Below are 27,864 nucleotides of genomic sequence, written 5' to 3'. Positions count from 1 at the left end.
CCCCTCCCCTCACTCATGTGTGTGCTCGTTCTCTCTCTCTCTCCTGGAATAAATAAATAGATATTTAAAAGAGTGATTTTTAGGGGCGCCTGGGTGGCTCAGTGACCTGGCCTTCAGCTCAGGTCATGATCTCAGGGTCCTGGGATCAAGCCCCACATCGGGCTCTCTGCTCAGCAAGGAGCCTGCTTCCCACCTTTCTCTCTGCCTGCCTCTCTGCCTGCTCGTGATCTCTGTCAAATAAATAAATAAAATCTTTTTTTAAAAAAGTGATTTTTTTATGCTATGGGAATTAATCTCCATTTTTTTTAAAACAATGTAATAAAAAAAATGTGTCAGAAGTAAAAGGCAAAGCAGACAATGTACCATTATACTTGGAGATTTCCCTCCCCCAGTCACCGATAGAACAAGCACACCGGAATGGGTAAGGATGCAGAGCTGAACAACACAGGTCTGAGCCTGCTCTGGCAGACACGGGGAGCAAAGAGCACGCAGCAGCGGCAGGGAAACGCGATCGCTGACGGAGCCCTGACTTGCAACCACACTACGGACCAGACCTTGTACTTCCCAAGCAACACCTGGGTTAATCCCTCTGTTCTCACACCCTCCCTTACCGATGAGGAGATGGAGGAACAGGAGGATTAGAGACGGTGAGCAGGTGGCCCGAAGTCATCAGCTTGCTGCTACACTGTCCCTCGCGACTGAATTTCAGAGAAACTGGACTAGAAGCTTTATCCACGTGAACACGCCCCACAGTGCTGGAGTAACTGAGGTCTGATGCAGACTGAATAAACATTAACTGTTAATGACCTACTACATCAATAAATATACAGCCTGGGCACCTGTGGTACACAAGACACAGTGAGAGATTAAAAATATATACATATGTATACAGATAGCAACAATTTATTGTGCTCTTACTCAGGCTTGCAACTCAAAGTTGCAAGTACTTTACATTTAATCTTCACAATACCTGCCTCGGAGGTACACCTATACTCATTCCACGCGCGAGGAATGACACCCAAGGCTGGGAAGGACACTGCTCCAAGTGGCAGAACCTGGATCTGAGTCCGTCTAGAATCCAAGCTCTGAGCCACACCCTCCGCTCCCCCGGTGAGACACTGCACCACCCGCACTGCCTCCGTGCCTGTCCTTGGCACACAGCCTTAAAACGGAGCTCACGTCCGTTTATGGATTCGGATGCTCACACAACCCTGGGAGGCAGGCAAGCCAGAGATCACAGGATTTTCTGAACGAGGAAACCAAGGGGCAGATGCAAAGGAAGTATGTGGGGACACACCTGAATTCTCCGCCCACCAAGTGAGACCACAAGACACTCTGCAGGGAAGAACCCCTCCAGGCGGGTCTGTAAGTCAGCCTTGAACTGGAAGAACAGCTGTTCTGTTCTTACTTCTTCTTACTTACTTACTTCTTCTTCTTACTGTTCTTACTTCTTACTTACACATTTTTACTCTCTTAGGAGATTTACCAGGGTTTTATGGGAGGACAATAAAGACAGGCTTCAACAGATCCCATTCCCAGTCCGCATCTCCTCTGCGGCAGGTGAGAAGGACGTCGATTGCCTGAGCACAGCTGCCCTCAGAGAAATCTCTAAAGGGAAATGTGTATAATGGCCACCTTCCCAGGGTGGGTCTACGTCCATGATTTCTCTTCTCTGGCTCAGAGAAAGCAAATGGTCAGACTGGTCTCTTACACAGCAAGGCACCCACACAATTCATGTTCACCAGATCCGCTTGTAAAGGAGTAAATGGGCCCTTGGTCAGTGATGTAGCCAATGGTCATGCTTCTAGGAAGCAGCCTATCCGGGATGAGAATCCAGGTCTCCTGCTCACTAAGCCCATGTTCTGTCCAAAGGCCCATCAGGTCTGGGCCACCTCAGTCATGCAAAGCTAGAGGACCTTCTACATGTAGATTAAAACATAACAGGCAAGGGCTAGACTGCAACAGAAGAAGTCAGAACTTTGGCTTTGGAAGGGTAATTAAGGATCATCCAATCTGTCCACTGTCTACCCATTTTTATAGAGATGGGTAAATTAAGGACAGCTAGAAATGTCAGTCGGAACCAGAACCTAGGTCAGTGCCAACCTCATCATTCAATCGAATAGAGAGCACAATCTGCAAATGTTACTATGGAGATGACAAAGCACTCAATCCATGGGATCTTTTTCTTCCTTAGCAGGTCCAGACCATGCAAAAAAGCTATAAGGTGAGATCTTTGTCCTTCAGGAGCTTACTCTAGCTCGAAAAATACACATGCACATAGGAAAACAGAATAACCTAAAATCTCAACAAAGGCAGCAGCTACATTAAGAATTTAAAGGAGGCAGAGAAGCAGGGTATGCTCTATGTTGAAAGGCTTTCTGAAGGAGGGGAAGTAACGCTGGGCTTTGAAGCATGCATAGGCGTTCAAAAGACACAACAGAATACAGGTATGTTAGTCCAGGAAAGAGTTTCAACTTAGCAAGAAGTTTTGTGGGAGATGAAGCCAAAGCTACAGTTGAGGGCTGGGTCCTGGAGGCTGGGGAGCCTTTCCATGCCAGGGCAGGTCTTTGGATTTGGGCCTATGGACTAGTTGGTCTTCAAACTTACTCAGGAGCAAAGAACCTGGAAGCCCCCAAGCTCTTCATGGAACACCAAAAGTGACAGATTTGTGCTTCATTCCAGGACTGTGTTAGTGTCAGAAAACAGAGGACTGTGGCTCTAGGCCTGAAGGACAAACCCACAACCACAAGCATGCATGCCTTTAAACAAAACACACCCTCAAGTCAGACAGAATCAATCTTTTCCAAAGAGTTCCATCATCAGTCATGTGCTGCTGGCTTCTTTCCTCTGTCCCCTGGACATCTGTAGCAAACAACACGGGACCATTGTTTTTCATAGACTTGAAAGTGGAGAATATTCTGAGAACTGACTTCTTTCCATCAGATTAGGAACCGTAGAGGGCCAAGGCAATGCTACCGAGAGCAGAGTCCTCTCCAAGGCTCAGTTTCCCCATCGGACATGAAGTAGCTGAGGATGGGAGCATCATCGGAGACCGAGCTTTGGATGCATGGTTGGCCCAGTGGAGACCCTCTTCACATTTCCTGGGCTCTCCAAACAATGAAAGGCCTGGGACAGTGGCCTTCCGTCTACAAGCACTAAGAGTACCAGCTTAGCAACCAGCGGCTCCTGGAAAGGCCATGGGTCAGCCTAGGACGTCCACAGGCCTTTCTGTGCAGAGTCCTGGAGCGAGCACGACACCCCTGCTGCTGACATGAGTGACACTCTTCAGAGTGCTTCTAGATGCTTCTCTCCTCACCTTGGGCTCGCCATCAGCCAGCTGGGGCTCCGAAAAGCCTTCCAGACGTCTCACCTTCGGTCTCACAGTAAGCTGGGTGCCTTCCTCCTTAGGTCACCTGGCCAGGAAAGGGCAGCACCCAGCGCCCAGGATATGGGCTTCTATGAGCTGGCAGGGGCAAGGAATCTTCGCAGAGTCTGTGTGTCGTGTCCCCACTGCCTGGGGGAGTTGCGAGGTCACCAGGAGCCGGATGTAGTAGCCACCAAAAACTGCCAGCAGCTGCTGGGCCATCTCCTAGAAGAGGCAGGGGAGCAGAGTGAGGGCCGCTGAGAAGCATCTAATGCACAAGGAGAAAGCCAAGTGGTCCTCACCGCCCCAGAGCAGCAGTGATGCTCACTGGGAAGAACCCTGTCAGGTCCTCACCTGCAGCTCTTAGGAGACGCCTGGAATGGTCTGGACCCCCAGCTCCACTACTCACCCCATGGGGTGCCTGCAGCCTCAGCTTCCTCACCTCCGAAATGGGTGAGCTCACTGCTCAGAGGCAGTAAGAATAACCACAAAAAAGCTATGGAGCCTCAAAGAACTAAAGAAGTAACCGTTGGGGGCGCCTGGGTGGCTCAGTGGGTTAAAGCCTCTGCCTTAGGCTCAGGTCATGATCCCAGGGTCCTGGAATCCAGCCCCGAATAGGGCTCTCTGCTCAGCAGGGAACCTGCTTCTCTTCCTCTCTCTCTCTCTGCCTGCCTCTGCCTACTTGTGATCTCTGTCTGTCAAATAAATAAATAAAATCTTTAAAATAAAAAAAAAAGAAGTGACTGCTGATTTATACCAACCAATCACACACACGCGTGCACTGTTCCCAGCTTCAGATGACCGCGGGACTACAAAGTGCACGAGGTCAAAGTGATGCATTTAAAGAAAATCATTAGCAAACGGGGGTGGGGAGAGGGAATCATCCTGACGATGGCAGGTCCTTCAGTTCATCCCAGGCACCTGCTGGGTTTCTTGGGACAAGCACTCCCACTGTACTTAGAGTTTGCTTTTAAAAAGCAGAGATTTATCACAAGAAAGACAAATATTGTATCTATGAGTCTACTTATACGAAACAGGTAATCGTCCATTCAGAGAGACAGAAGGTAGAATGTGCTTTCCAGGGGCTAGGGGAAGAGGAAATGGGGGAGTCCGTGTTTCCTGGGTATGCAGTTTCAGTCTGGGGAGATGAAAAGATTCCAGAGATGTTTGATGGGAATGCTCACACAACAAGGCAAATGTATGCAAATGTATGCAAATGTACCCTGAATTGTACATTTAGGAACAGTTACGGTGGCAAATTTTCTATTATGTATATTTTACTGTGATGAAAAAAAAAAAAAAGTAAAAAGAAAAAAAAGTTTTTAATTGGATTTAATGCATGCTCTTATTAACACATTGGATCTCTAAAGTTCTGTTTGTTGGACTGGCAGCTGGGACCCCACAGGAAATGCTCCAGTCCTCGGCCGGGCACTGAGCATGTTTCACAATCCCTGAGTCCAGTGTGAAAGTAATAAAGTAAGGTGTGGGTCACATCAGGCTATTCATGTCAAGGGAGTCAGGATTTCCGAATCAAAGTGGCCATTTCTGCCTGGTACCTTCTAACAGACCCTGACAAGTCACCTCCCCTTGCTGAGCCCTTTTCTTCAACAGTAGAAGAGAGAAAATCACAGCATCTAGCTGGTCTAGCTGGAGGAAGAATTAAAGGAACTAATCGATAGAAAGCCTCCCACCTCCCGCCTGGTGCTCAATGTCGCCAATATCACCATCATTATCACTATTCTAGAAAGCAGAAACTCCACCTCCCTCTGTAGGGTTGCTGGTTCCTTTAAGTCATCCCTGGTGCTAGAAAAATACTGAAAACCCCAAGGAGTCTACCACTCCCTAACTCAGACTGGTCTGCTGGCCAATCTTGTCTAAAATCAAGAGCATAAGAGGCAAAGAACTGTGGCAAGAAAATTGTACTTAGAATTCGCAAGGCTGGCTTCTGTTTGGGGCTTGGCTACCTTCTCCCTTGCTCTCTGACCTTGGGCAGGTCAGCTGACCTCTTGGAATCTTATTTCACCCAACCAGGAAGAAAGAAAAATAATCCATACCCGGGAGGGTACGTTGAAGGATTTTATGCATGGTAAGAAATCTGTTAGGATGTAAGAGGTGATGATAACTACTTCTCTTTCACAGGGGCTGGTTTCTTATTGAAATATGACGGTCTGTCCGGCCCATGCTGAGACTCAGGAACTGATTATATTTTCCTTACCTAAGTTATAAGGGGAAGCTATTTTAAAAACATGTGCACACACACTTGATATTCATGACAGGATATCGTACTATCATTGTTTTGAATAAATTTGAAAAAATAATTTTAAAAACCCATCAGATTTAACAGGCTATGTCATATAAACCCAGGCATGCCACAGCAAAGTATATGACCTTATCAATCTTTTCTGTTCTTTAAAAAAAAGTCGGGGGGGGGGTGCACCTGGGTGGTGCCTGCCTTTGGCTCAGGTCATGATCTCAGGGACCTGGGATCAAGTCCCACACTCCTGCTCTGCAGGAGTCTGCTTGGTGCTTTCCCTCTGCCCCTCCCACCACTCGTGTGCTCGATCTCTCTCTCCCAAATAAATAAATAAAATCTTTTAAAAAATAAATTAAGTAAATAAAATGAAAGTTAAAATAAAGTCAGTGGGATTCAAGTGAAGAGATTAATATATTTATCACTTTCTCTTTTGAGGAGTCCCATTTGCTGGACGCCCTAGGGGCCCACCAAGGCAAAAGGGAAAGTCTGGGCTGGTTTGGGCCTTTAGTCCAAATCTACTGCCTGAAAAGGAAATGCAAGTGCATCCCTCCATCACAGAATGCCTGAGGGTACCCCTTGGTGTATGTTTCCCAGATAGTGTGTCTGTCCTCAGGGAGGACATAAGCTAAAAAAAAAAAAAAATCAGATATCTGGTCTACCAACACGTGGCCATACCCAACAGAGTTGGGTGGCGGGACCTGACAGAACTCTGGGGCTGGGGGCACTGGAATTCAACAGAAATGCATATAAGATTTATATACCCGACTGCAACTTAAGTAGGTGGATGGATAGATGACAAACTGATTGAAAGACAGATTTTAAAAATGACCTGAATATTCATGAACACGTTTATGGCTCGGTAGGCTACGACCTATCAACATGCAACTAGATATCCCATGGAACTACCAAAAAGAATATCCAAGGTATTTAGAAATGCGGGAAAAAGACCAAGAAGTAGAAAGTGATTCCTGTAAACTATTTTTAAAGTGAAAATTTTTAAAGGGAAAAAAAAAAATACTGATAACTAGTAGGCTAGAAGATTTGTATGGCCCCTACCAACTCAGCGAAGTCATGTTCCCTGAGATTTACAATTTGAGGCCCCACACGGACTCCACACAGATACCCTGGGAGGGAAGGTGGCCTGAGCATCCCAGGTGGCCCCTACCTCTGGCTCAGCCTCAGGAACAAGCTGGCGAAGCTCAGTCTGCATGAGGGGCCGCTCCTCGGGATGAGGGCCGCCGGGCAGGAGAGGCGCTTCCTCCAGCAGGTTCTCAGGCCCCTCCCCTGTCTCAAGGCTCACCCCAGTTTCCATGACAACACACAGCTGGCTCAATCTGCTTCTCAGCAAGGACTGCAAAAGAAAGAGAGAGGGGATGTGGATGGTGTCCCAACGGGTGGTGTGTCGGAGGCGGAGTTGCTCCCTGCGCTGCAGACCCACAGAGGACGGATGGAGCCATGTACAGACTCAGGTGCTGACCTCAGGACAATCTGGAACTGAGCCACATTCAAGAAGTCAGATAACCACCTACAAGATTCTCTACACGGTCTCTACGAGCTTCCAAAACACTCTCCCTTCCATGCTCTCATTTGCTCTTCAAAGCAGCCTGGGTCATGGGTCCCTGCCAATGAGCAAAGCACAGCTCAAAGGCCTTGCGCAAAACCATATAGGGACGAACGGGCTGGGATCAGGCTAAACCACAATCCTGACCTCAAGACTCAGGACAGCCCTTGCAGGGCCCAGGAAAAGGCTGATCCCAGGGAAGGAGCCCGGGACTCGGAGACAGGAGGGCTGTGCTCCAATCCTGAAGTCACCAACCGGCCCTGAGGCTGCCTTTGGTGGGGGCTGCAGGACTTGTCAGAGCTTCAGTGTCCTTGTGTGTGGGATCAGAGCAAGAGCACCGTGATCATAAATGGTAGAAGGCATTTCAAACACGGGAAAGTCATCTAAATACGTGGTATTTCCTTCTGCCAGAATCTTTATTATTTGTTATCTTTATATTAGTTATTAATATAATTATTATGTTGTGAATAAATATATGCACACACTAGGAAATGTGGAAAATTCAATTAGTTGAAAAGGAGGCTAACTGAAATCTAGTTAAGAAGTAACAATTCCCGAGGCAGAAACGACCACTGATTCCATGTAGGCATTCTTCCTTCCAAGTAACGTTTCCTTAGACATTCGTCTAACCTTAAGGAAATACAATCTGCACAATTTGGCCTCCAGGATTATTTTTGTTTTTAACTTAGGGTATCTTACCTCCTGGCTTATCTTCATCTCTTGAATGTGGTCACACAAAAACTGCACACAGTCCTCCAGGTCGAAGTAGACAAACCAGAGCTGGGGAGAGAAGCCACAACGGCGGAGGCTCAGAGACAGCCCGACCTTGAACTGCCCGACCTTGAACTCTCCGTCCCTGACACTATCCTCCACCTCCTGCCTCCTCACCCGGGGTCCACCCTTTTGTGGATGAGAAAATCTATTCCAGTCTCTGGTGGGACCGTGCCTCTCTGCTCTCTCCCAGAGTCGCATGTATAGCAGGGACTCCTTTGTACGGCTGGGAGGAAAAGGCCTCACATGGGCATTTGGAAAATGTCAAACCCTGTTCAAGATGGCCGCCACTCCATTTGCTCCAAGTCTCTGAGCACCCCAAGAGATGCCAGATCATCCTGGACATCGTGCATTCATCTGGGTCTACGCCCTTCATCCTTAGGGGCTGGGGTGCCCTGCTGTCTGGAGCCCCACAAGCAGATGAGTGAAACCCTCCAGTTACCCACCTCCATGGCTCAAGGCTCAAGGAAGGAGATCCAACCTGGGTGCTCTGGGAGGAGGGGAGTGGGGTAAATTTTTACCTACCATTACCTCTCCTTCCCCCTCAACCTCAACAGTCCCCAGAACCCAGAAGGTCAGGAGAAACACATCCAGGCCCAAACCCTCCACATATACTCATTACACCTTGTTGGGTCCACCTTGGTCTCACATCACCACAGAAGTTCTGTGAGACACTGGTGGCCCACGCCTCCCGCCTCCAGCCACCCACCACTTCCTCTGGATCCCCGACCTCCCCCCTCCCAGTAACGGACCCATGGGACCCAGGGTCTCACACCCCCTTGCCGACTAGTCTCTCTCATTGTCTCGGTCCCAAGGGAAGCTTTGTAAAACAAATTTCTTTTTGGCTTTTTTTTTTTTTTCTTTTTGGCTTTTTATTACGAAATCTTCCAAGCACATATAAAGTGGGGCAGATGACGTCATTGACTTCCAACTGCCCATGAGCTTGGGTCAGGGGCTCTCAGTTCATGGCTACTCTCGTTTCATCATGACTCACCCCTCAGACCATCCACACTCCACCCCATCCCGGATACAGTGAACGAAAATCCAAGATACCCTATCAGCTCATCCTAAGACACTACTTTGAAACTGAAGTTATTTTGTCAGTTATTTATTTTGACAGATAGCCCCAATTATTTTCAAGGATGTGCCTGTATATTAGTCATCCATCCATCCATGTGTTCAGCTAACACATGCCAAGGCACTTCGGTGTGACAATCCATAAAAGGGATTTGGGAACAAATGAGACTCAAAGGACCCCCAGATTCCAGGAGCTCCCAGTCTATGACATCACACTTGAATTACCAGAAATCTTGGGACATCATTGAGCTCAACACATGTATGCACACACACACACACACGGGGTCAGGCAAGATCCCCTTCTGCCCTACACTATCTCAGGTGTGCTAGACCCCATAACACAGGGATCCACGCCTGTCTGTGCTCTGCTGCAGCCTCAGGACCTAGAACAGGGCCTGGCACGTCGATAACTATTTGTAGGATGAGCAGGTCACGTGCACAAGGAGCTTGTTCCCAGGTCCCGCCCACACGCCCACCCCTGGGCTCCGAGCAGAAGAGGGGGGCCAGTGAGAACATGGATGTGGCGCTGAGATCCAGCAATCCTACTGGGTAGAGGCCAGCCAGGGTCAGGACACCTGGGCCCCAGCTATGCGCCAGACCCCCTGTGTGACCTCATACTTGTCACTTAAGATATTCCCAGGGCACCTGAACCAAAAAAATGACCAAGCCAGATGGACAAAGCCTCAGGGTCTGACCTGCCTCTCCAGGAACCTTGCATGGGCCCCTGAGGGCTCGCCGAAGGGCCTGGCCCAGAGGAGGTCCCCTCTGTCACCTGAATAAATGCTGAATGAGGAGCGTGGCTTAGACAGTCTCCAAGCTTCCTTCCAGCCCTGCCCTGTGCAGCTTCTAGGCTGCGGGTCACCACCCAGAGATGGGTCTCTGGGAAGAAACGCTGAAGCAGGGAGAAGGGGAAGGGCTGCCCACACTTGAGTCATTAGCAGACTCCAAGATACCACGCAGACAGGGAAATCCGGAGGCCCCCTCTCCGCATCAAGCCAGCCCTAACGCAGGTCTCCAAGCCAAGGTCACTCTTTTTTTTTTTCTAAAGATTTTATTTATTTATTTGACAGACAGAGAGATCACAAGTAGGCAGAGAGGCAGACAGAGAGAGAGAGAGGAGGAAGCAGGCTCCCTGCTGAGCAGAGAGCCCGATGCGGAGCTTGATCCCAGGACCCTGGGATCATGACCTGAGCCAAAGGCAGAGGCTTTAAGCCACTGAGCCACCCGGGCGCCCCAAGCCGAGGTCACTCTTAGACACAGTACCTGAATCACGCTCTGGCAGCCTTCCACTGTGTCCGTCACCCCCAGCAGCACCCGGTGTCGCAGGAGGGCTCCATTGGCAGCTGCCAGCCTAAGGTCCGTGTTGTTGTTGGCCTATAAGACAAACAAGGGTCTCATGGCCAGATCTCCACACTGCCGGGGAGCTCCTGGGTCCAGAGCAATACTCACACTGTACTGCCTCTAGACACCATGGGGCAGTCCTGACCTTTGAGATCTATGCATCATGTCCCCTATAAAATGGGATCGTGGGGTTTGGGAGACAATAAATTCCATAGTGTCAGACAGCCCTGGGTTGAAGCCCAGCCCTGTTAATTCCCAGCTGTGTGGCCCTGGACAAGTTATGATCCTTCCCCAAGTCTTGCTTTGCTCAGTTGCAGAATAAGGAGAAAGAGTGTCCCTGACTCCTGGGAACGTGGTGAGCTTGAACTTGACTGTGTGTGAAGCACTTAACCCAGTGCCCAGGACACAGTCCAGTATGCTAACAGAGATATCTGCAGGGGGAGGGTGTGGGTGGGTTTGAAAGCTGCTTATTTAATGTAAATAAAGCACCCACTTTCCAAAGCACTGAGCACAGTGCCTGGCCCTCGGAAGGAGACTCCGGGAATCCATCCCCTTCTTTCCTACCCAAACCAACCAGACACCATAGATCTAGTAGACTGAGTAGATGCTCACTAAACAGGCTGCAGTGGGGAGGAGGGAGAGGAAGAACGGTGTCAGGACCCAAAGTGCTGGTTTGAAGTAGAGACCCCATAAGGATTTAGAGACACAACTAGATCATGACCCCATCATGGACAATCCAGGTCCCTAGGAGGGCAGGATTCCTGTAGGGAGCTTTTGAGAATGCAAAAAGGCCCTGTGGTTGTCACAGGGATGGGATGGGCAATGCTGGCACTTAGGGACAGGGGCAGGGATGCCTTCCACTGAAGGCCATGGCCCGTGAGAGACAATCCCACACTCGGAAGAACAGTCTCCCACCCGACCCAGACTCCACATTCCCCACCGCATGTGAACACAGGTAAACCTACTTAACAATTCTGAGCGACCAACCCAGCTCCATTTGACATGGAAACCTAGACTGTTTTTTATCTTTTAAATGGGTCTGAAATAGAGTGAATTTTCCAGGGATGCCACGACTATGAAAACATGGGGTTAGCACATTCTGTTTCGCCTGGAGACTTAGCAAGGGTTACGCACTCTTTCCAAAACCTGCACCTGCAGGAGTTCAGACCCTGACCCTGGCTCTGCCTCTCACCACCTGATAACCTTGGCCTAATTACCCCCCACTTCTCTGCTTCCGTCTCCTCATCTCCAAAAGGGGAGAGAAACACCCTCGCAATAAGGATGAAATGAGCTAACCCACGCAGAACGCCTGGAAGAACGAACACACAATGCCCATCAGCTCCTGACATCAGTTTGATACTGATACTGAGTCGAAGATATCATTTTCCCCGGTCCCTTGTTGGCCACAACTTCCCACATGCTTTAGCAACATGCTTTTATTCCGTCCACGATTCAAGGCAGGGTCTTGTAAGCCTTCACAGACCTTCCAACCCTGAGAAGGGCTCATGACACCCCGAACAAGGGGAAAACAAGGCAGTGTATGCAAAATGCTTGGGCTCTCAAGGATGCTACGGTACAAGCAGGACAGGAAGCGGGACAATGGTAGTCAGGAAGCAGGCGCTGAAAGGTCCAAGTGATGAGGGATCCGAGGAGGAAGAAATCCTCGAGCTGAGGCAAGAGCCAGAAGCCCGTGTGAACACAGACTGGGTACCGAGCCTCTCCACGCAGTGGCTTCCCCACTGGCAAACAGAGTCAATAATCCTAACAGTTAGTACTTACTGAGTATTTCCATTATACCAGGCATGATTATAAGTACTTGGCACATATTAAGTCATTTAATTTTCCCAAAAACCTGATAGGGAGCCACTTTTTTTAAAATATAAGTTCTACGCCCGAAGTGGGGTTTGAACTCACGACCATGAGATCAAGAGTCACATGCGCTACCAACTGAGCCAGCTGGGTGCCCTGTGGGAGCTACAATTACTATCCCATTACACAGACAAAGAAACTAAGGCCCCAAAGGGTCAGTAACTTACCCCAGCTTGCAGAGGTAGCCAACGGCAGAGGCAAATCTGCCTCCTTGTTTAGTTGGCAGCCATAGGTAGCAACTGCCAAGCACAGAGCACATAGTAGGTGCTCATTAAATGATGGTTATTATTGGGAGTGAAAGAACCTCCTTGGGTTCCCTGAACAAGCGAACACGGATGACAGGAGGGCCACCGCACTCCCAGGGCCTCCACACTGCCCCTCTGAGTAAAGACACGGGGTCCTCTTCATCTCGGTGCTGTGAGTACCAGCCGAACAAGGCAGGCACAGAAGAGGCCACAAAACGGCCACTGCGGGCATTCTCTGAACTGCCTCCTTAAAGCCCCTGACAGGTGCCACATAGCTCCCCTGCTCTGACTAAGGCAGGATGCTTTACTTCTTCCCCTCGCCAAGAGAAGTTTCTCGCTGCAGGTGCGGCCAGTTTAATTTATTTTTTATATGCCCAGCACAAGAACCATGAAAATTGCAACAGAGCCCAAGGGCAGCATCATTTCGTCAGCCTTGTTGCAAAGCCCAACAAAGATCTTTTCAGGATGATTAAGCCATAAAGTTCCTAACTGTCCCTGTGAGCTCAGGAACTAAACGTAATTCATACCCCAAACTCTGACCACACTGCCCAGCATCCCTCTCCTCCCAAGTCAGGCAGGCACGGATCTCCGGTCCAACTCCATGCCGGGAGCCGGCGGAGCTTCTCAAGCAGCTGGAAAGGCAGTGGCGGTGTGACAGGCAGAGTGATGGCCCCCAGAGGTGCCTGAGTCCTACTCCCCAGAACGTGTAGCCAAATCACGTTACACGGCAAAAGCGAAATTGAGGTCATAGGTAGAAATAACGTTGCTAACTCGCTGACCTTAAAAAAGGGAGATTGTCCCAGATAATCTGGCAGCTCAATGTAATCACAAGAGGCCTTAAAAGTGGAAGGAGCCCAAGGACTCAGAGTCAAAGATGTGGGGAGAGCTAGACCCACCATTTTGGGCTTTGAAGATGGACAAAGGAGTTATAAGCCAGAAAATGGAGGGGGGACTCCAGCAGCTGGAAGAGGCAGGAAGTACATTCTCCCCTAGAGGTTCCAGAAAGGACGAATCCCTCAAGTACAGAAGTCTAAGATAACACATTGTGTTGTTTTAAGCCACTGTGTTTCTGGTCATTGGAGATGGCAGCCATCTGCAGACCGCCAATGCCATAGGATACTGACCGAGAACATGGCCTGGGATCTAAGTGCCCTGGCATTCAATGCCAGCTTGGCCATTCTTAGCATCAAAGGGCTCGGTGAACCTGAAGTGCCCTCCTCCCCCACCCCAGATGCTCTCAAAACACAGCTTGCTTCCAGAAAAACAGCCCCCAGGGATTAGACAAGGAAAAACAGAGAGGAATTAATCACACACGTGATGTCATTTCTTTCACTCACTGGGCACAAGGGCCTGCATGAATTGTCATGGTTGGAGAAATTCTCCGAGGCAAGGAGAAGAGAAAGGTGGGAATTGGGATTCTCCTGCCGGCAAGCCCTTTCCGGAGGGAGCATGGCTGGGCTCTCCCGACAGCTCACCTTCTTCTGGTGTCTCTCGAAGATGAGCACGAGGGTCAGGGTCAGGCTCATGGCGGCCAGGGTCACGAGGAGCACACCCACCCAGTGGTTCCCCAGGGCAAACATCTGGCTAGTGGAGTAGATGTTGGCCCACACCACCACATAGAAAACCTGCGAGATACCAGAGAAAGAGCACGATCAGGAGTACCGGTGGTCAAATGAAGCCGCTCCGTTCAAAGGGAGACACCTTTGGGACACATCCGACACCCTCCTCAGAGACCAAGAGCTCACAGGGCCAGGAGGGACAGATCGGGGTCTGTGAGGTGGAGCCCTTGTTCCTTGGTCCATAGCAACAGTAGAGGCAAGGAGTCAGGAAAGCTCCTCTGAATCCCTGCTTACCCTGATTTGAAATAAAGTAGAAGCAGGACAGGGTCTTGGGAGTGAGATAATTTGAGTCAGAAACCCACACTGATCCTTCAACCACTACGTGTGGCCTTGGATAAGTTATTAACAATACTCTGGGGGTGCCTGGGTGGCTCAGTCGGTTAAGCATCTGCCTTCAGCTCAGGTCATGATCTTAGGGTCCTGGGATCGAGCCCCATCGGGGTCCCTGCTCAGCAGGAAGCCTGCTTCTCCCTTCCTTCTCCCACTGCTTGTGTTCCCTCTCTCACATCTCTCTGTCAAATAAATAAAATCTTAAAAAAAACAAAACAAAAAACAACAATGCTCTGAGCCTCAATCTCCTCATCTGTAAAATGGGGATAATACCTGTTTCACAGGTTTTAAGGGTTCATCAGACAATGTGGGGAACAGCCTAACACTTGTTAGAAAATGATCACATGCCAGGGGCCATTCCTTTCCCTTCCCTAGCAGCAGACATGGGAGTCAAGAGCACAGAGTAGTGGCAGATCAGAGTGGTTAAGAGCACAGATGCTGAAATCAGACTGCCTGGGTTCAAATACTGGCTCTGCTCTTTGCACCTCTGTGTGTGTGTGTGTGTGTCTGCAGCGCTATAGGCAGATAGGAGGTTTCTATGCACGTGTCTTCATGTGTAGACATACATGCACACATACATATAGAGACTTCTACACACTCCTGTATATATGATCAGAGCTGAAATGGACCTATCAGCTGAACAGATGGGGGAACCAAGTCCCAGGGAGAAGACAAGTCTTAACCAAAAGCAGACTCTGAGTCCGAAGTCTCACTGGTGGGTCCTCAGATTATCAGTCCCAAACTCTGGCCTCAGTAAGCTCAGCCTCCCATCCTTTACACGAGGATCTGGTTACGACTCTCTCCCACCGATTTCCTTACACCACATCCAGGTCCGTATGTCCTGCCATACTCAGGTAGCTGGACCACCAGCCCCAAGCCCCTTACCCACACCAGCAGGCTCTGGAACACAATGCCAAATTCAGCCACGCCACAGGGCACCGCAGCAGGGTCGGCATGCCGCCCCCCCTCCCCCCCTTACCACAGCGAAGGCCAGCCGCATGGGCCTGGAGTTGTAGATGATGTATCTTCTCACTTGGGGTTCCAAGAGGGCGCTTTCGGCCAAGCTCCTGTACTGGTCGGCAGGGACCTGCTTGGCCGTACGAGGGAAGGAGACCAATCAGGCACAGAGAACCACTCCCACCCTCTTCCTGCATGCAAGCAAGTCATTTCCAGTTCATGTGACTGTCAGGTGGAAGGGGGATCAGGCACAGTCCAGGCTGCCCCGGAAGGCAGAACGAGGAGCTCGGAGCGCTCAGAATGGCAATCACAGGATGCTGCCCTCAGCTCAGGGAAGGCTGGGTGCCACTGGGGAGGTGGGGCAACTCGAGATCCAAGAGGACGGCCTGGGGGGATCCTGCAGCCCAAGGCTCAGGACCTCGCGGCAGATCCATGATAGCTTAAGTTAAGGCAAAGACCCTGGAGTCAGGAGCCTGGGTCCAAAACTTGGCCCTTCTATTCATGGGCCACGTGACCTGGAGCAAGGAACCCCACTTCTCTGAGCTTCAGGCTCCTCTTCTGCAAAATGAGGACAATAAGAATATCTACCTTGTGGGGGGGGGCTTGCATATTAAATAACATACCACATTTACAATGCTAACATATATGTTATAAATGTGCATATACATAGGACCTTGGGGGGGACCTTTGTTCTGCCTACTCCAGAGATTATGTGCTACTTCAACAGGTGTGTGTGTGCAGCCCACTGTACTGAAAACTGCCATCTTCCTGCCCCCCAGCCCCTGAAAAGATGGCACAGCACACAAAGGCCCTACAAGAGTGGACTGCTTTGGGGCACCTGGGTGGCTCAGTGGGTTATAGCCTCTGCCTTCAGCTCAGGTCATGATCCTAGGGTCCTGGGATCGAGCCCCGCATTGGGCTCTCTGCTCGGCAGGGAGCCTGCTTCCTCCTCTCTCTACCTGCCTCTCTGCCTACTTGTGATTCTGTCTGTCAAATAAATAAATAAAATCTTTAAAAAAAAAAAAAAGTGGACTGCTTAAGAAAACAGAACTTCACCATTAAAGATGATATTTAGAAACATGGTAGAATAATACATAAACTGTTCCCCAGTTAAGAAAACCCCATCTGGGGGGCAGCTGGGTGGCTCAGTCATTGGGTGTCTGCCTTCGGCTCAGGTCATGGTCCCAACGTCCTAGAATCCAGCCCCGCATTGGGCTCCCGGCTCGGTGGGGGACATGCTTCCCCCTCTCCCCTTCCCCCTGCTTTTTGCTCCCTCTCACATCTCTCTCTGTCAAATAAATGAATAAAATCTTAAAAAAAAAAAAAGAAAGAAAGAAAAGAAAAGAAAAGAAAAGAAAAGAAAAAAACGAAAAGAAAACCCCATCTACAGACAACGGTTTAAGAAAAATGTTCTTTTGGACAAAGGCTGGAAGGGACTAGGGGGTGATAAACCAGCCATTGTTGCTGGTCTGCGGATAGTACCGTGAATTGGAAAGTTTCCCTTTAGGTGATAAGATGTTATTGAAACACAAATGCAATTCAGTTCGAAAGAAGTAAACTTTCAAATCTTCAGGGTCAAATTAACAGTGTATCTTTCCCCTCCACAACCAGTCCTCCCTAGGTGGTGCAGGGGAGGGTCTAGTGACCAGGAAGACAGACACCACACCTCCGGCTACTTTGTAACAACAGCAATACCTACAATGTACAGAACATGTACTACGTGCCAGAGACAGTGCAACTATCCCTCAAGCAGTATTTTCCTTCCTCTTCACTAAAACCCTCTGTAATAGGGATGAATATGGCCCTCGTTTTATAAAGGATGGAACAGCCGCTCAGAGAGGTTAAGTCACCTGCTGAAAGTCACACAGGCAGGAAGCAGAAGAGCTGGATCTGCACCCAGACCTACGGGTCTGAGAAGCCTATGTCTCAAATCACTATGCTTGAAAGCGCGGCATTACCATCTAATAAGTTCAGGCAACTTTCCTTTGAATAGACACCACTCCCAATAGACAATACAATAGACAGTTCCCTCTCCAGAAATGCCCTTCCTCCTGTCTACCCAGCAAACTCCTCTATTTTTCCTTCAAGACCCCAGATCAAGTATCTGTTCCTCCGTGATGCTTTCCGAACCAGGGCTCCCCCAGATGAGTTCATCATTTTCTCCTGTGAATGGCTTCAGCACCTTGGATGGTCCTCTGCCTGGCATAGGACTGATCCCGCTGTCCTGGTTTACCCGGCGCGAGGCCATCTCCTGCGCTGGGCTCCATGAGCAGTGCAAGCACAGGCGTGAGGTCCTGGTCACCCCCATGGTACCCAGCGCCCAGCTCAGTGCCTGGCAAAGGATGGATGCCCCAAAACACGTATCCCTTAAGTGAGGTATCGGGGAGGAGGGGACCCTTCTCATACGTATTCCTTAGCTGCCCCATCCTATGGAGCACAGAGTCAGTGTTGAGCGAATATTTTGTGAACAACTGGCTGAACGGACAGATGGACGGGCAGACAGGCAGGAGGAGAGAAGGAAGGGAAAATGGCAGAGGCGCTCAAGAAAAGCAGCACTCACCTGAATGCCCCAGGTCTGCAGCTGCTCCTCGGCGGCGCCCAGATCGAAGGAGATGGGTGCACAGGTGTTGTCGATCCGGAGAACCGTGAGGACCTGGCCATTGTGGAGCTCTGAAAGCAGACCAGAAGCTTCACCTGGCTGGGTGAGAACTACTGTGCACGAGCCCAGAGCCTGATGGCATCACCTCCTCTGGCGGTGAGGCCCTTCTCATGGCAAGGAGGGACATCATGGCGGTCCCCGAGTCCCTATGTGAGAAGCACTGAACTTGAGAGGAGACCCCTGCAAAGGTAGAACTGGGACCAGAGCGTGGAGGCAATCCAGACACAAGGCAAGACCACAGAAGGAAGAACTTACCAAGAATGGGAGCTGTCCACACAAAGAATTGGAGATAGTGAGCTCCCCATCACGAAAGAGACTTAAACAGAGACTGAACAACTAACTACTGGAGAAGGTGACATATCAGACATTTATATGATCACCTCAAAGGAAGCTCACCCCAATATGACACGCCCAGTGGGCTCCATCTGACTGAGGCAGCAGAACAAGGAGACCCAAAGGTGTCCCCGCCGTACTCCCCAGAGCCTGTGAAATATGTTCCCTCACACGGCAAAGGAGAATGAAGGTTATAGATGGAGTTACGGTTGCTAATCAGCTGGCCTGAAATAGGGAGATCCTCCTGGACTGTCTGGGTGAGCCCGATGTCATCACAAGGCTCTTTAAAAATGGAAGAGGAAGGCTGTGGCGGAAAGGTCAGGAGAGGTGTGATGGGGAGAAGAAAAGCACAGAGATGGAACACCACTGGTCTGGAGGTGGAGGAAGGTTCATGGGCTGAGGAGCTGTGAGAATTCTAGAAGCTAGAACAGGAAACAGGCTATCCCCGGGGCTCCTGAAGGAGAGCAGCCTTGCCGACACGCTGACCCCAGGCCTGTGGCTCGGCAATGCCAGTCGCACTTCCAATGTCCAGAACCATAAGAAAATGGATCTGTGTTTTGCGAGCCACTCTGTGGCGACAAAAACCCACTCTGGGGATCCAGCACCACAGAACTAACTTACTGGTAACCCGTCCCCAGCGTGTCTGCAACTCACTCAACATTTCAAAAGCACCGACTGAATTAAGTCTGACCTCAAGCAACACACCACACATTAGTCCAGCCTGGTCACAACAGCTATCTAAACACTCCCGCAGGACGGCGAGGATGGCAAGGAGGCCAGCGGCGAGGAGGCCAGACCAACGAGGTCAGCTGGGGCGAAAGCTCTGTACTGAAACCCCCTCAGGCCCACGGAGGACTGGCCATGGAATGAAGCCACATCTACCTTCCATTCTGAGTGCAGAGACTCTGGACAGGAGGATCGAGATCTCCTTCCACCACAGCACGAGGCCCCGAGAGCCGCCCATCAGGTCAGCAGCCATGGGGCCGGGGAATGCCACTGTTCGGCCATGCAAGGCTGGGGACTGGATCTGCTGGCATGTTTTCTGTGGGCACAGCTCAGAAGATAAAGCAGCACAGAAGAGCACAAACCATAAGTATGTTAGCTGCCTGCCCAAATCTGTCACCTCAGAGGCTAGCTCTGGGCAATCCCTGAGTCTTCAAAGCCAAATGACTAGTCCTACCTTCCTAGGAATTCCTGGCCCATGCACTCTCTCTACTCTTTCACGCAGCCCGTCTCTGGGCCCTGCCAGCTGGGCCAACAGAACACCTCTTGGCATGTCCAACACAAGCCTGAGCCAGGCTACCTTCACTCTCCGTTGTGCCCTGTGGCGGCCTCCTCATTGGTGTCTCTACACCCACTCCTCCAGCCTACAATATACTCTCCACACAATGACCACCCTGTGAACTGGAAGACATCAGTCCTCTAAGGAAAATTTTCAGTAGCTTTTTGGTGCTCTACGGACAAAAACCAACCTCCTCAACACACTCTCCCAACCCTTAAGGGAAACAACCTCCTGCTAAACTCACCTCAGGCCAGTCAGTTCTGTCACACCACACCAGCCTCCTTTGTTCTTGGAACACGGAGTGTTCTCTCCCGCCCCAGGGCCTTTGCATATGCTGTTCCCTTTCCGTAGAACACTTCCATTGGACTTCACACAGTTAAATCCTACTCATCATGGGCATCCCAACTCATTAGCCACTTCCTCAGGGAGTCTGCCCCGACACTATCCTTAACAGATCAAGTCCTGCTAAACCTACTCAGAGCGGCTCTTCTCATCAAGGATAAGTACATATATTTGCAATTATTTGCTTACATGTTTATTTAATTAGTTGAGTAAAGTCTATCTTCCCCACCAGACTATGTACTCCCACGCTGGTTCTGCTCATCACTGAATCCCCTGAGCTGGGTTCGGTACTTACATACAGTAGGCAATAAATAAATGTTTGATGTATAATGAATTGACAGGACAGAACTCTGGTCCCCAACCCCAACAGGGTTCTTTTTTTAATGTTCTGGGGTATCGCCTATGAGCTCAAGGATGACAGGATATTCGACCCCCGGCCAAAAAGAACCTTACTTGCTTTCCTCGTCTTTTTTTTTCCCAAGGTCTTTGCAAGAGCTGAGGGTTGTGGAGGCAAGGTGGCAAGGTGGGGGAAGCAAAAGCTAGAGAGCTTTAGGATTCAAAGTGTGGCCCAGCCTCTTGCTCACAGAGGAGCCATGAAGAAGTGACCTAAATCCCTGGCTGGCTTCCTCCCTTGGAGGGGGGTCATATCCACCTCAGAGGGCTTTACAGAGGAGTAAGAGGATGAAAATAAAGGCCTGGCACAACATAACTGGCCACTATTGTTGCCCATTCAAAAGCAAGCTTGTCAGGACTCAAAAGTTGTCATAAAGCAAACACACACACACCTCCCCCCCGCCCCCAAATGGATTTAGTTGTATTTCTCCTGACCCTCCCACACCTGCTCCAGGAAGGATTTAAGGTGACTTCATAGAGGTAAAATGGGACGAGATAAAATTATAAAATTAGATTTAAAAATAAGCAAATGAGAGAAACTGGACAAAAAGGAAATAAAGGCTGTAAGAAGACAGAATCAGATGAAGTAAGACCAGCTTCCAGATGTCGAGCCCACACCTGGCACTGGGCTTGGGCTTCAGGGTCCCAATCTCATCCCATCCTCTGAGAGCCGCCAACGATGGAAACCATTACCATGGAAAAGGGAACAGAGCCTCTGATGAACAGACCTGCCCAAAGTTACCAGGGAAATGAAAGTGAGAAAGGGAAGCAGCTAGATCCAAGGCAGTGCCCGAAAGACAGGCAGGCAGGCCAGGTGGGACCACAGACTAGCTCTGCATCTCACAGCACAGAAGAGAAAACCCACACGGACCAGGGCAGCAGACCTACGGAACATCAGCTGCTCCCCCAGCCTGGCTCTCTGCATCCCAAGGACAGCGCCCGGCCCAGCAATGCCAAGACTTCTTGCAGTGTCTTTGTTTGCCTTTCGAACCAAGTTCCTGGATTCTTAGCAATAATCTCTCTCATCTGTTCCTTAGAGTGGGAACAGCAAGTCTCCACTTAGAGATACTTTTTTTTTTACACCTAGATAAGAACAAGAACTTGAAAAGCTACCAAAGAAGTAGGCACTTGCACAAGTGTGCACGCATATGGGGGTGGGGGTGGGGGCGGGGCAGGGAGCAATTTCCTCCAAAGGAGCTCCTTTGCCAAAAACCAGTGGAGCGATGTCTTCCAAGTTCTAAAGGAATATTATTTCACCCCATTTCATTCTACTGGTGTGTGTGCATGTGTGTGTGCGTGCATGTGTGTGCATGTGGGTGTGTAAACTGCTTTCCCAATACCAGTAGTAGTAAAAGAAACCCTGGGTGGCTCAGTCATTAGGCATCTATCTTTGGCTCAGGTCACGATCCCAGGGTCCTGGGATCAAGCCCTACATCTGGCTCCCTGCTCAGTGGGGAGCCTGCTTCTCCCTCTGCCACTCTCCCTGCTTGTGTTCCCTCTCACACTTGTCTCTCACTCTCTCTCTCTCTGTCAAATAAATAAATAAAATCTTTAAAAAAAAAAAAAAAAAGAAAAAGAAACCCTTGTTTTTAAGAAGTTTTAATCGGGGGCACCTGGGTGGCTCAGTGGGTTAAGCCTCTGCCTTCGGCTCAGGTCATGGTCTTAGGGTCCTGGGATCGAGCCCCGCATCAGGCTCTCTGCTCAACAGAGAGCCTGCTTCCCTTCCTCTCTCTCTCTGCCTGCCTCTCTGCCTACTTGTGATCTCTATCTGTCAAGTGACTAGATAAAATCTTTAAAAAAAAAAAAGAAGTTTTAATCGTCTGAGTAAACTAACCAGCCACAATTCACAACGCCTACACCTAGCCGTCCACTCATTCTGCTCATTCAACAAAATACTTACTGAGCACCTACAATGGGCCGAGCCTGTGCTAGGTACTATAGACGCAGGGATGGGCAAGACAACTAAGAGCCCCTGCCCTCATGGAGTTGACATTCTAGTGGGGAAGTTGGACACTTTATGACACAGGTCATTACTTAATTACAGACTAGGATAAGCACTATAGGGAGCAACAGGAATATAACAGAGAGTCCTGACTTAGGATTCCCCATGGAAGGGATATCTGAACTGAGCTCTGAAGCAGGACTAGAAATTAATCAGAGGAAAGGAGGCAAGAAAAGAGCATAACAACCAGAAGAAGGAGCAGATGCAAAGGCCCTGAGGCAGGACTGCATGCCAGGAACAGAGAACAGGGGCAGCAAGAACCACTAACACAGGACTTGCAAGCTGGTGATGGACAGATCTTCACACGAAGTCCTGTGGGAAACACTGAAGCAGAAAGTGACAGGGTCTGTTCTGCATTTTTAAAAGGGCTCTCTAAAGGCCACATAAATGAAAGAGGCAAGGAGGAGAGATCAGCTAGGAAGATATGGTGGCAGAGGTCCAAGCAGAAGGTGATGGAGACTTGGTCTCCAAGAGGAGGATAGAGAGAATGGGTAGAAATGACAGACTGGCCTGTAAATGTATCCCAAAATGTCCACCCCTAGCTAAAGGTCCTTCTCTACTCTCTACTGCTCTCTACTCCCCTCCCTTCCATCATGATATGTGAGTCCATCTCCTGCATCCTGGGAGAGGGGGAGGGGGAAAAGGGTCATGACCTTACCTTGGCTCCAGCCTGGAGGACTCCCTCCAGGCAAGGCACTCCAGCCAGGGGAGGAGGTGGGCAATGGGCTGGCTGCCCCGCTGGGGCCCATCTGTGGTTCACAGGCCATAGCAGAGAGCCAGCTGGGCTCTACTTCCCCTTCTTGGAGCTGTGGTTCATTCTGGAGCAGCCAACGCAGCTTTGCTTGCCTTCAGAAAACAGCACAAGAAAGAACTTCAGGGCTGGGCAGGCTGGGCTCCATGGCCTCTCCAAGGCCAAAGTCATCCCAAGGCCAGAGAGAGCCACCAAGAGTCATTCCCCTTTCTAACCATGCTGAGGGGCATTCTCAGGAGTGAAGAGAAAGAAATAAAACCCTCCTCCAAGGGAGAACTGAAAACTTCCCTCTGGTCTTGGGTCTTCTCCAGCTCAGACACAACCAGGCACTTACCAGGAGCTTATGACCTGAGCATGCCCTACTCCCAGGCATCTGGGATTTCTGTTCCCTTACTGAGAGCACCCAGGCACCCCAGGCAGCCAGGCACAGGACCAATATACCCATCATGGAAAGCCTTGTTTATTCAAAGGATCTCAAATAGCTTCCCAGAAGTCACCACAAAATACAAATGAAAAAAAAAAAAAAAAAATCAGGATGGCGGGAAACAGTTTACAAAAAATAATAGTAATAACAAGCATGAAGAACAAAAAATACCCACATATTCAGGTGATCAGGGTCCCTAGCAGAGGCAACAGAAGTCTGTGCTAAAGAGCATGGGCTCCAGGTTCAGACTAATCGATGTAAACAACACATACACCATCTACTAGTTTCCTAAACTTGGGCAAGTGGTGTAGCCTCCAAGAGATTTAGCTCCCTATCCTTAAACACTGGTATCTTCCCCACAAGGCTGCTCCGAAGAATCATATATATATATATAGATATATATCATATATATATCTATATATATATATGGCATAGACAAGGGCATCTGGAACAAAGAAGCCATCCCACAACTACTAGTTCTCATTGGTGGTGTTTAGAGGTTTGGTGCAATTGCCATGCCTGAGCCAAGAACTTGGGTTTGAGCTTCCAGGTGGCCAAAGCTAAAAGAGAAATACTGTCAGTCGAGCAGTAGCAGTTCCCATTCTCTATAAGGAGACAAGAAACAGGACGGTGAGGAAAGCAATGCATCCTCCTGGCATCTAGCTCCGAGAGATCTGGGAAATGCTTTTTCCAAAGCCCTGGGAGCTGGGTCAGGGACAGCACAGTGGCGTGATCATGAGCCTAAGGCACTTTTATCAGTAAAGCAGAAATGTCCTTCATGGGGATTTTCTTGACACCAAAGCAGAGTTTCCAATGCCACACACTGTGGCTGGAGCCTGCCAGCTCATTGTTTCAGCTATGTGTCCACTTGGGACCCTGAGAATTACCTATCACCAAGGAAAACCAGGCCTGAGTCCCTGGGTTGACACACTGGCCTGGCTAACCGTCTTGGTGAAAAGTCCAGCAGAATTGGGTTTTGCTGCCATGGTTCCTGACGCTGGTGAAAATAAGTATCCAGTCAACCCACGTCTGCTTGGGTCCAAGCTGGCCCGAGGGCTGACCGCCATGGCGCAGGTCCCCTAAAAAGGGGAGCCTGACTCCCATACCCCCAACCGCCCTACATTCTCTGTCTTTTAAAAAGGACCAGCTACATAATTTGTGGGGTCCAGTGCATAATGAAAATGTGGGGTCCCTGGTTCAAAAATGACAAGTTCAAGATGGTTCAAGATGGTGACAGCAGAACATTCCACCAGATAAGGGGGCAACTTCCTACACAAGGACCTGTGTGACCCACCAGGCTACAGGCACCTCGAGCCAGCTGTGACTTTAAGCTCTCAGAAGATCAGTTGGGAGCCCCCTCCACCCACCAAGAATATAAAAAATGAACCACTGACTAACAAGTATCACACACTTGCCCTGTACTGGGCTGAGGCCAAAAAGCAACAAAATGTTACAAAAAAACAAGGACTTGAACACCAAAGAGCCTGGGTCTGAATCCCGGCTCAGCCACTCACTCTGTGCAAGGTATTTACTTCCTCCCTGAGACTTGCTGTCCTCCCCTGTAACCAGGCTTCAGGGAATCCCACCCAGCCCAGCTGCCCAGGAATGACATCCAGGACTCTGTTCACTCAACAGGCCTCTTGCCTAAGAAGGAGAGAAAACTGAGAGGCAAAGATGTAAAGAAACCTGCCCACAGTGGAGTGGCTGGAAGCTATAGGGCCCAGAGGGGAACCTAGGCCATCTGACTCCAGAGTCCAAGCCCATAATTCCTAGGCTCTGAGCCTCAGGACCCAGGCTTGGCTGTCTCTGAATCTGTTCTTTAATTCACCTTAAAAAAAAAAAGAAAGAAAGAAAGGGAAAAAAGGTGGTGATTGGGGCAAACTTCTACAGGCTTCTGAGATTGCATCTTCCCCCTCCCCTAGCCCCGAGCCTGTCTGCAGCAGGCATTCCCAAACACCACAGAGCATTAACCAGTCAATTGCACCACCCCTCACTTCCTTCCTCTTAGTTTGCAAACCGCACCCCCCCCAAGAAGCCTAAAAGCAACAACAACAGCCCGAGGAAGTGAGCCCAGCATTGACCATCTCAACAATCTCTGAAGCCCTTCTCTGATTCCTCTGGTCACCTCCTGGGCCCACCAGGCAAACAGAATCCTTGGGCCCATTTCCCAGACAAGAAAACTCACTTTTCCCAGACATCTCAGGGATGTCAGAGCTAACAGCCTGCAGCCCACAGAAGCTGCACTGGAGTCTTAGAGAGGCCTGTGGGACCCAGCAGCCCACCCTCCCTCCTCCAGGCAGGAGGAACCACCCACAGGCTGGAGCTGTCCAGAGAGCCCCCCACCCCCACCCCTGGAAGGTTTCCCATACTTGCAAAATCCCACAAGGAGGCATTGCCTTTGAGGAGAAATCCCAGCACCCCAGCTGGCCCAATTAGCCTCCTGCAAAGTCTCAATCAGAATTCATTCATTCATCTGAAATAACGAGTAATAGTTAAATAATAGTTAAAAAGTACCCCTAGGGTCCTGCCATTTCCCACCTGTGTCACCTGGAGCGTGTCACTTAACTCTCTCTGCCTCAGTTTCATTACATGTGAAAGGGGATAATATGGTAACTGAGGCTAAAGGAGTTCAGGCTCGTACATCACTCAGAGCAGTACAGATAGGAATTCTAATATCATTTGATAGGAAATCAGAGCAAGGGCAAATAGGAATCGCCCAAGGAATACAGCCGTCACTATTTTTACTCCACAAACATTCCCTAAGAAACTTGAGGTGTCAGGCCCTGTGCTATCTCAACTCAAACACCAAAAATAAAAGCTAAAGTCCTCGGTTAGCCTTCCCTTGCCGAGAATCCCAAGTGGTGGGAAAGATGAACTCAGAGAGGGGCCCCTGGGTGTCTCAGTAGGTTAAAGCCTCTGCCTTCAGCTCAGGTCATGATCTCAGGGTCCTGGGATCTCTCTGCCTGCCCCTCTGCCTACTTGTGATCTCTCTCTCTCTCTCTCTCTCTCTCTGTCAAATAAATAAATAAATAATAAAATAAATAAATAAAATAAAAAGAACTCAGAGAAAGAGAAAAAAGAGACAATGACCAAACAAGGCAGTCAGAGAGAGCGGGCAGTAGCTTGGGGTGGGAGAAAGGTTTTGCAAAGGTGGAGGTGAAAGAAGGGACTGCCAAGCAGAGACAGGTACAGACTAGAGGCCAGGATGGGCCCAAGGAGGACCCTCTGCACTCACCCTGCAGCCTCTGGTCCAGCCTGGAAGCTGTAGAGGGGGGAAGGGAGGCTGGCAAACACCAGCCTTGGGCACACGTGGACCCATCACCTTCCCGTGTGTCCTGGGCCTGCCGTTCTGCTCGGCCCTGCACCATCCCTAGGCGGACTGGGGAGACAGAGCCAGACAACAGGGCGGAGGCAGAGCCAGCAAGTCAACACAGCCTCGAGGCTCCTGCAACTAACTGGTCATCCACTCCCCGGTTTCCTTAGTTTCCTTTGCTGATTCTGCATTTTAACCAGACCTTCCAGTCATGCTTCTTTTTTAATTAGCTGGTGAGCCCCTGCAAAGGAAGATATCCTTAAGTCCCTGAGCAAAGGTCTCCATTTCTGGAGACAGAATGCCGGTCTCCCTAGGAACCGTGTGCCTCCCTGGGATGGACATGCGAGAGAGAGCGAGAAATAGCTTACAGTTTTCACAGATCAGGTTTTGTTTTTGTTAAATTGGAAAGCCCCAACAAAAGGCCATAAGAGGGCCTGTCACAGAAGTTTTGGGGTAGAAAAGCCTTGAAAGACAATAGGTCCTAGCTCTCCATTTTGCAGACGAGGAAAGTAAGACCCAGAAATGAAAGTGAACTATCCAAGGTCAAAGAGCCAGCCCAGGATGGAGTCTGAGCGGTACAGGGTTCACTGGGGCCGGGATGTGCTGCCACACATGGCACTGGCCTTGGCCTTGGCCTTGGGCAGCTGTCTCACCCGGATCTCTGCCTTCAAGTCCTCTCCGGGGTCGGCTGCCCGGGTCTCTCCTTCTCCCCGGAAATCCCCGCCCCCGGCCCGGGCTCCGGGCCCCTAGGAGCCGCCGCAGAGCAGCTCCCACGCCCGACACGCGCGGGAACGCAGCCCCAGGAGGCCGGAGAGCCCGGCCTCGCCCGCGCCGCGGACCCCAGGCCCGCGTCGCTCCAATCTGGGCTCGCAGCGGCCCGCGCCCGCGCAGCTACCCGGGCGCGCGCCCCGAGCCGCGCACACTCACCGCCGCGCCGCCGCCGCCGCCGCCCCGGGACGCGGAAGGTCACGGCCGCA

The 27,864-nt window shown here is 50.2% G+C and overlaps 1 protein-coding gene across 6 annotated transcripts; it reads right to left on the bottom strand.

Moving 5' to 3' along the window:
- Window positions 1-12: 12 nt before the first annotated feature.
- Window positions 13-27,864, bottom strand: LOC111145749 (transmembrane protein 268). 6 transcript variants are annotated; one of them, XR_002640494.1, is made up of 9 exons: window positions 19,263-19,730; window positions 17,949-18,076; window positions 15,411-15,518; window positions 13,958-14,107; window positions 10,291-10,401; window positions 7,879-7,959; window positions 6,784-6,969; window positions 612-3,589; window positions 13-43 (listed from the first exon to the last, which is right to left on the bottom strand). XR_002640494.1 is itself a non-coding variant. In XM_022500930.1 (9 exons), exons 2-9 carry the CDS (start codon window positions 23,164-23,166, stop codon window positions 3,410-3,412), a joined length of 1,035 nt encoding a protein of 344 aa, XP_022356638.1. In that variant the 5' UTR covers window positions 23,167-23,245; window positions 27,815-27,864; the 3' UTR covers window positions 301-3,409. The 6 variants fall into 6 exon arrangements, 5 of the variants coding, with proteins under 5 accessions (XP_022356638.1, XP_022356639.1, XP_022356637.1 ...); XM_022500930.1 differs by lacking the exons at window positions 13-43; window positions 19,263-19,730 and adding exons at window positions 23,058-23,245; window positions 27,815-27,864 and having other exon boundaries at window positions 301-3,589; window positions 17,949-18,058; XM_022500931.1 differs by lacking the exons at window positions 13-43; window positions 19,263-19,730 and adding exons at window positions 23,058-23,245; window positions 27,541-27,581 and having other exon boundaries at window positions 301-3,589; window positions 17,949-18,058.

The sequence above is a fragment of the Enhydra lutris genome, unplaced genomic scaffold (assembly GCF_002288905.1).
Source record: "Enhydra lutris kenyoni isolate GAN:26980312 unplaced genomic scaffold, ASM228890v2 scaffoldscaffold13, whole genome shotgun sequence".
Lineage (NCBI taxonomy): Eukaryota > Metazoa > Chordata > Mammalia > Carnivora > Mustelidae > Enhydra > Enhydra lutris.
The sequence above is the reverse complement of the archived record's forward strand: the minus strand, read 5'-3'. Positions and strand labels throughout refer to the sequence as shown.

Excerpts from the sequence above, each read along its gene's own strand:
- LOC111145749 (XM_022500928.1), bottom strand. The coding sequence starts at position 19,359 with ATGGCTGCTGACCTGATGGGCGGCTCTCGGGGCCTCGTGCTGTGGTGG. Across the intron at positions 14,108-15,410 it reads TGCGGCTGGCCTTCGCTGTG|GTTTTCTATGTGGTGGTGTG; the intron begins GTAAGGGGGGGA and ends GGTATCTCGCAG. Across the intron at positions 6,970-7,878 it reads AGATGAAGATAAGCCAGGAG|TCCTTGCTGAGAAGCAGATT; the intron begins GTAAGATACCCT and ends TTTCTTTTGCAG.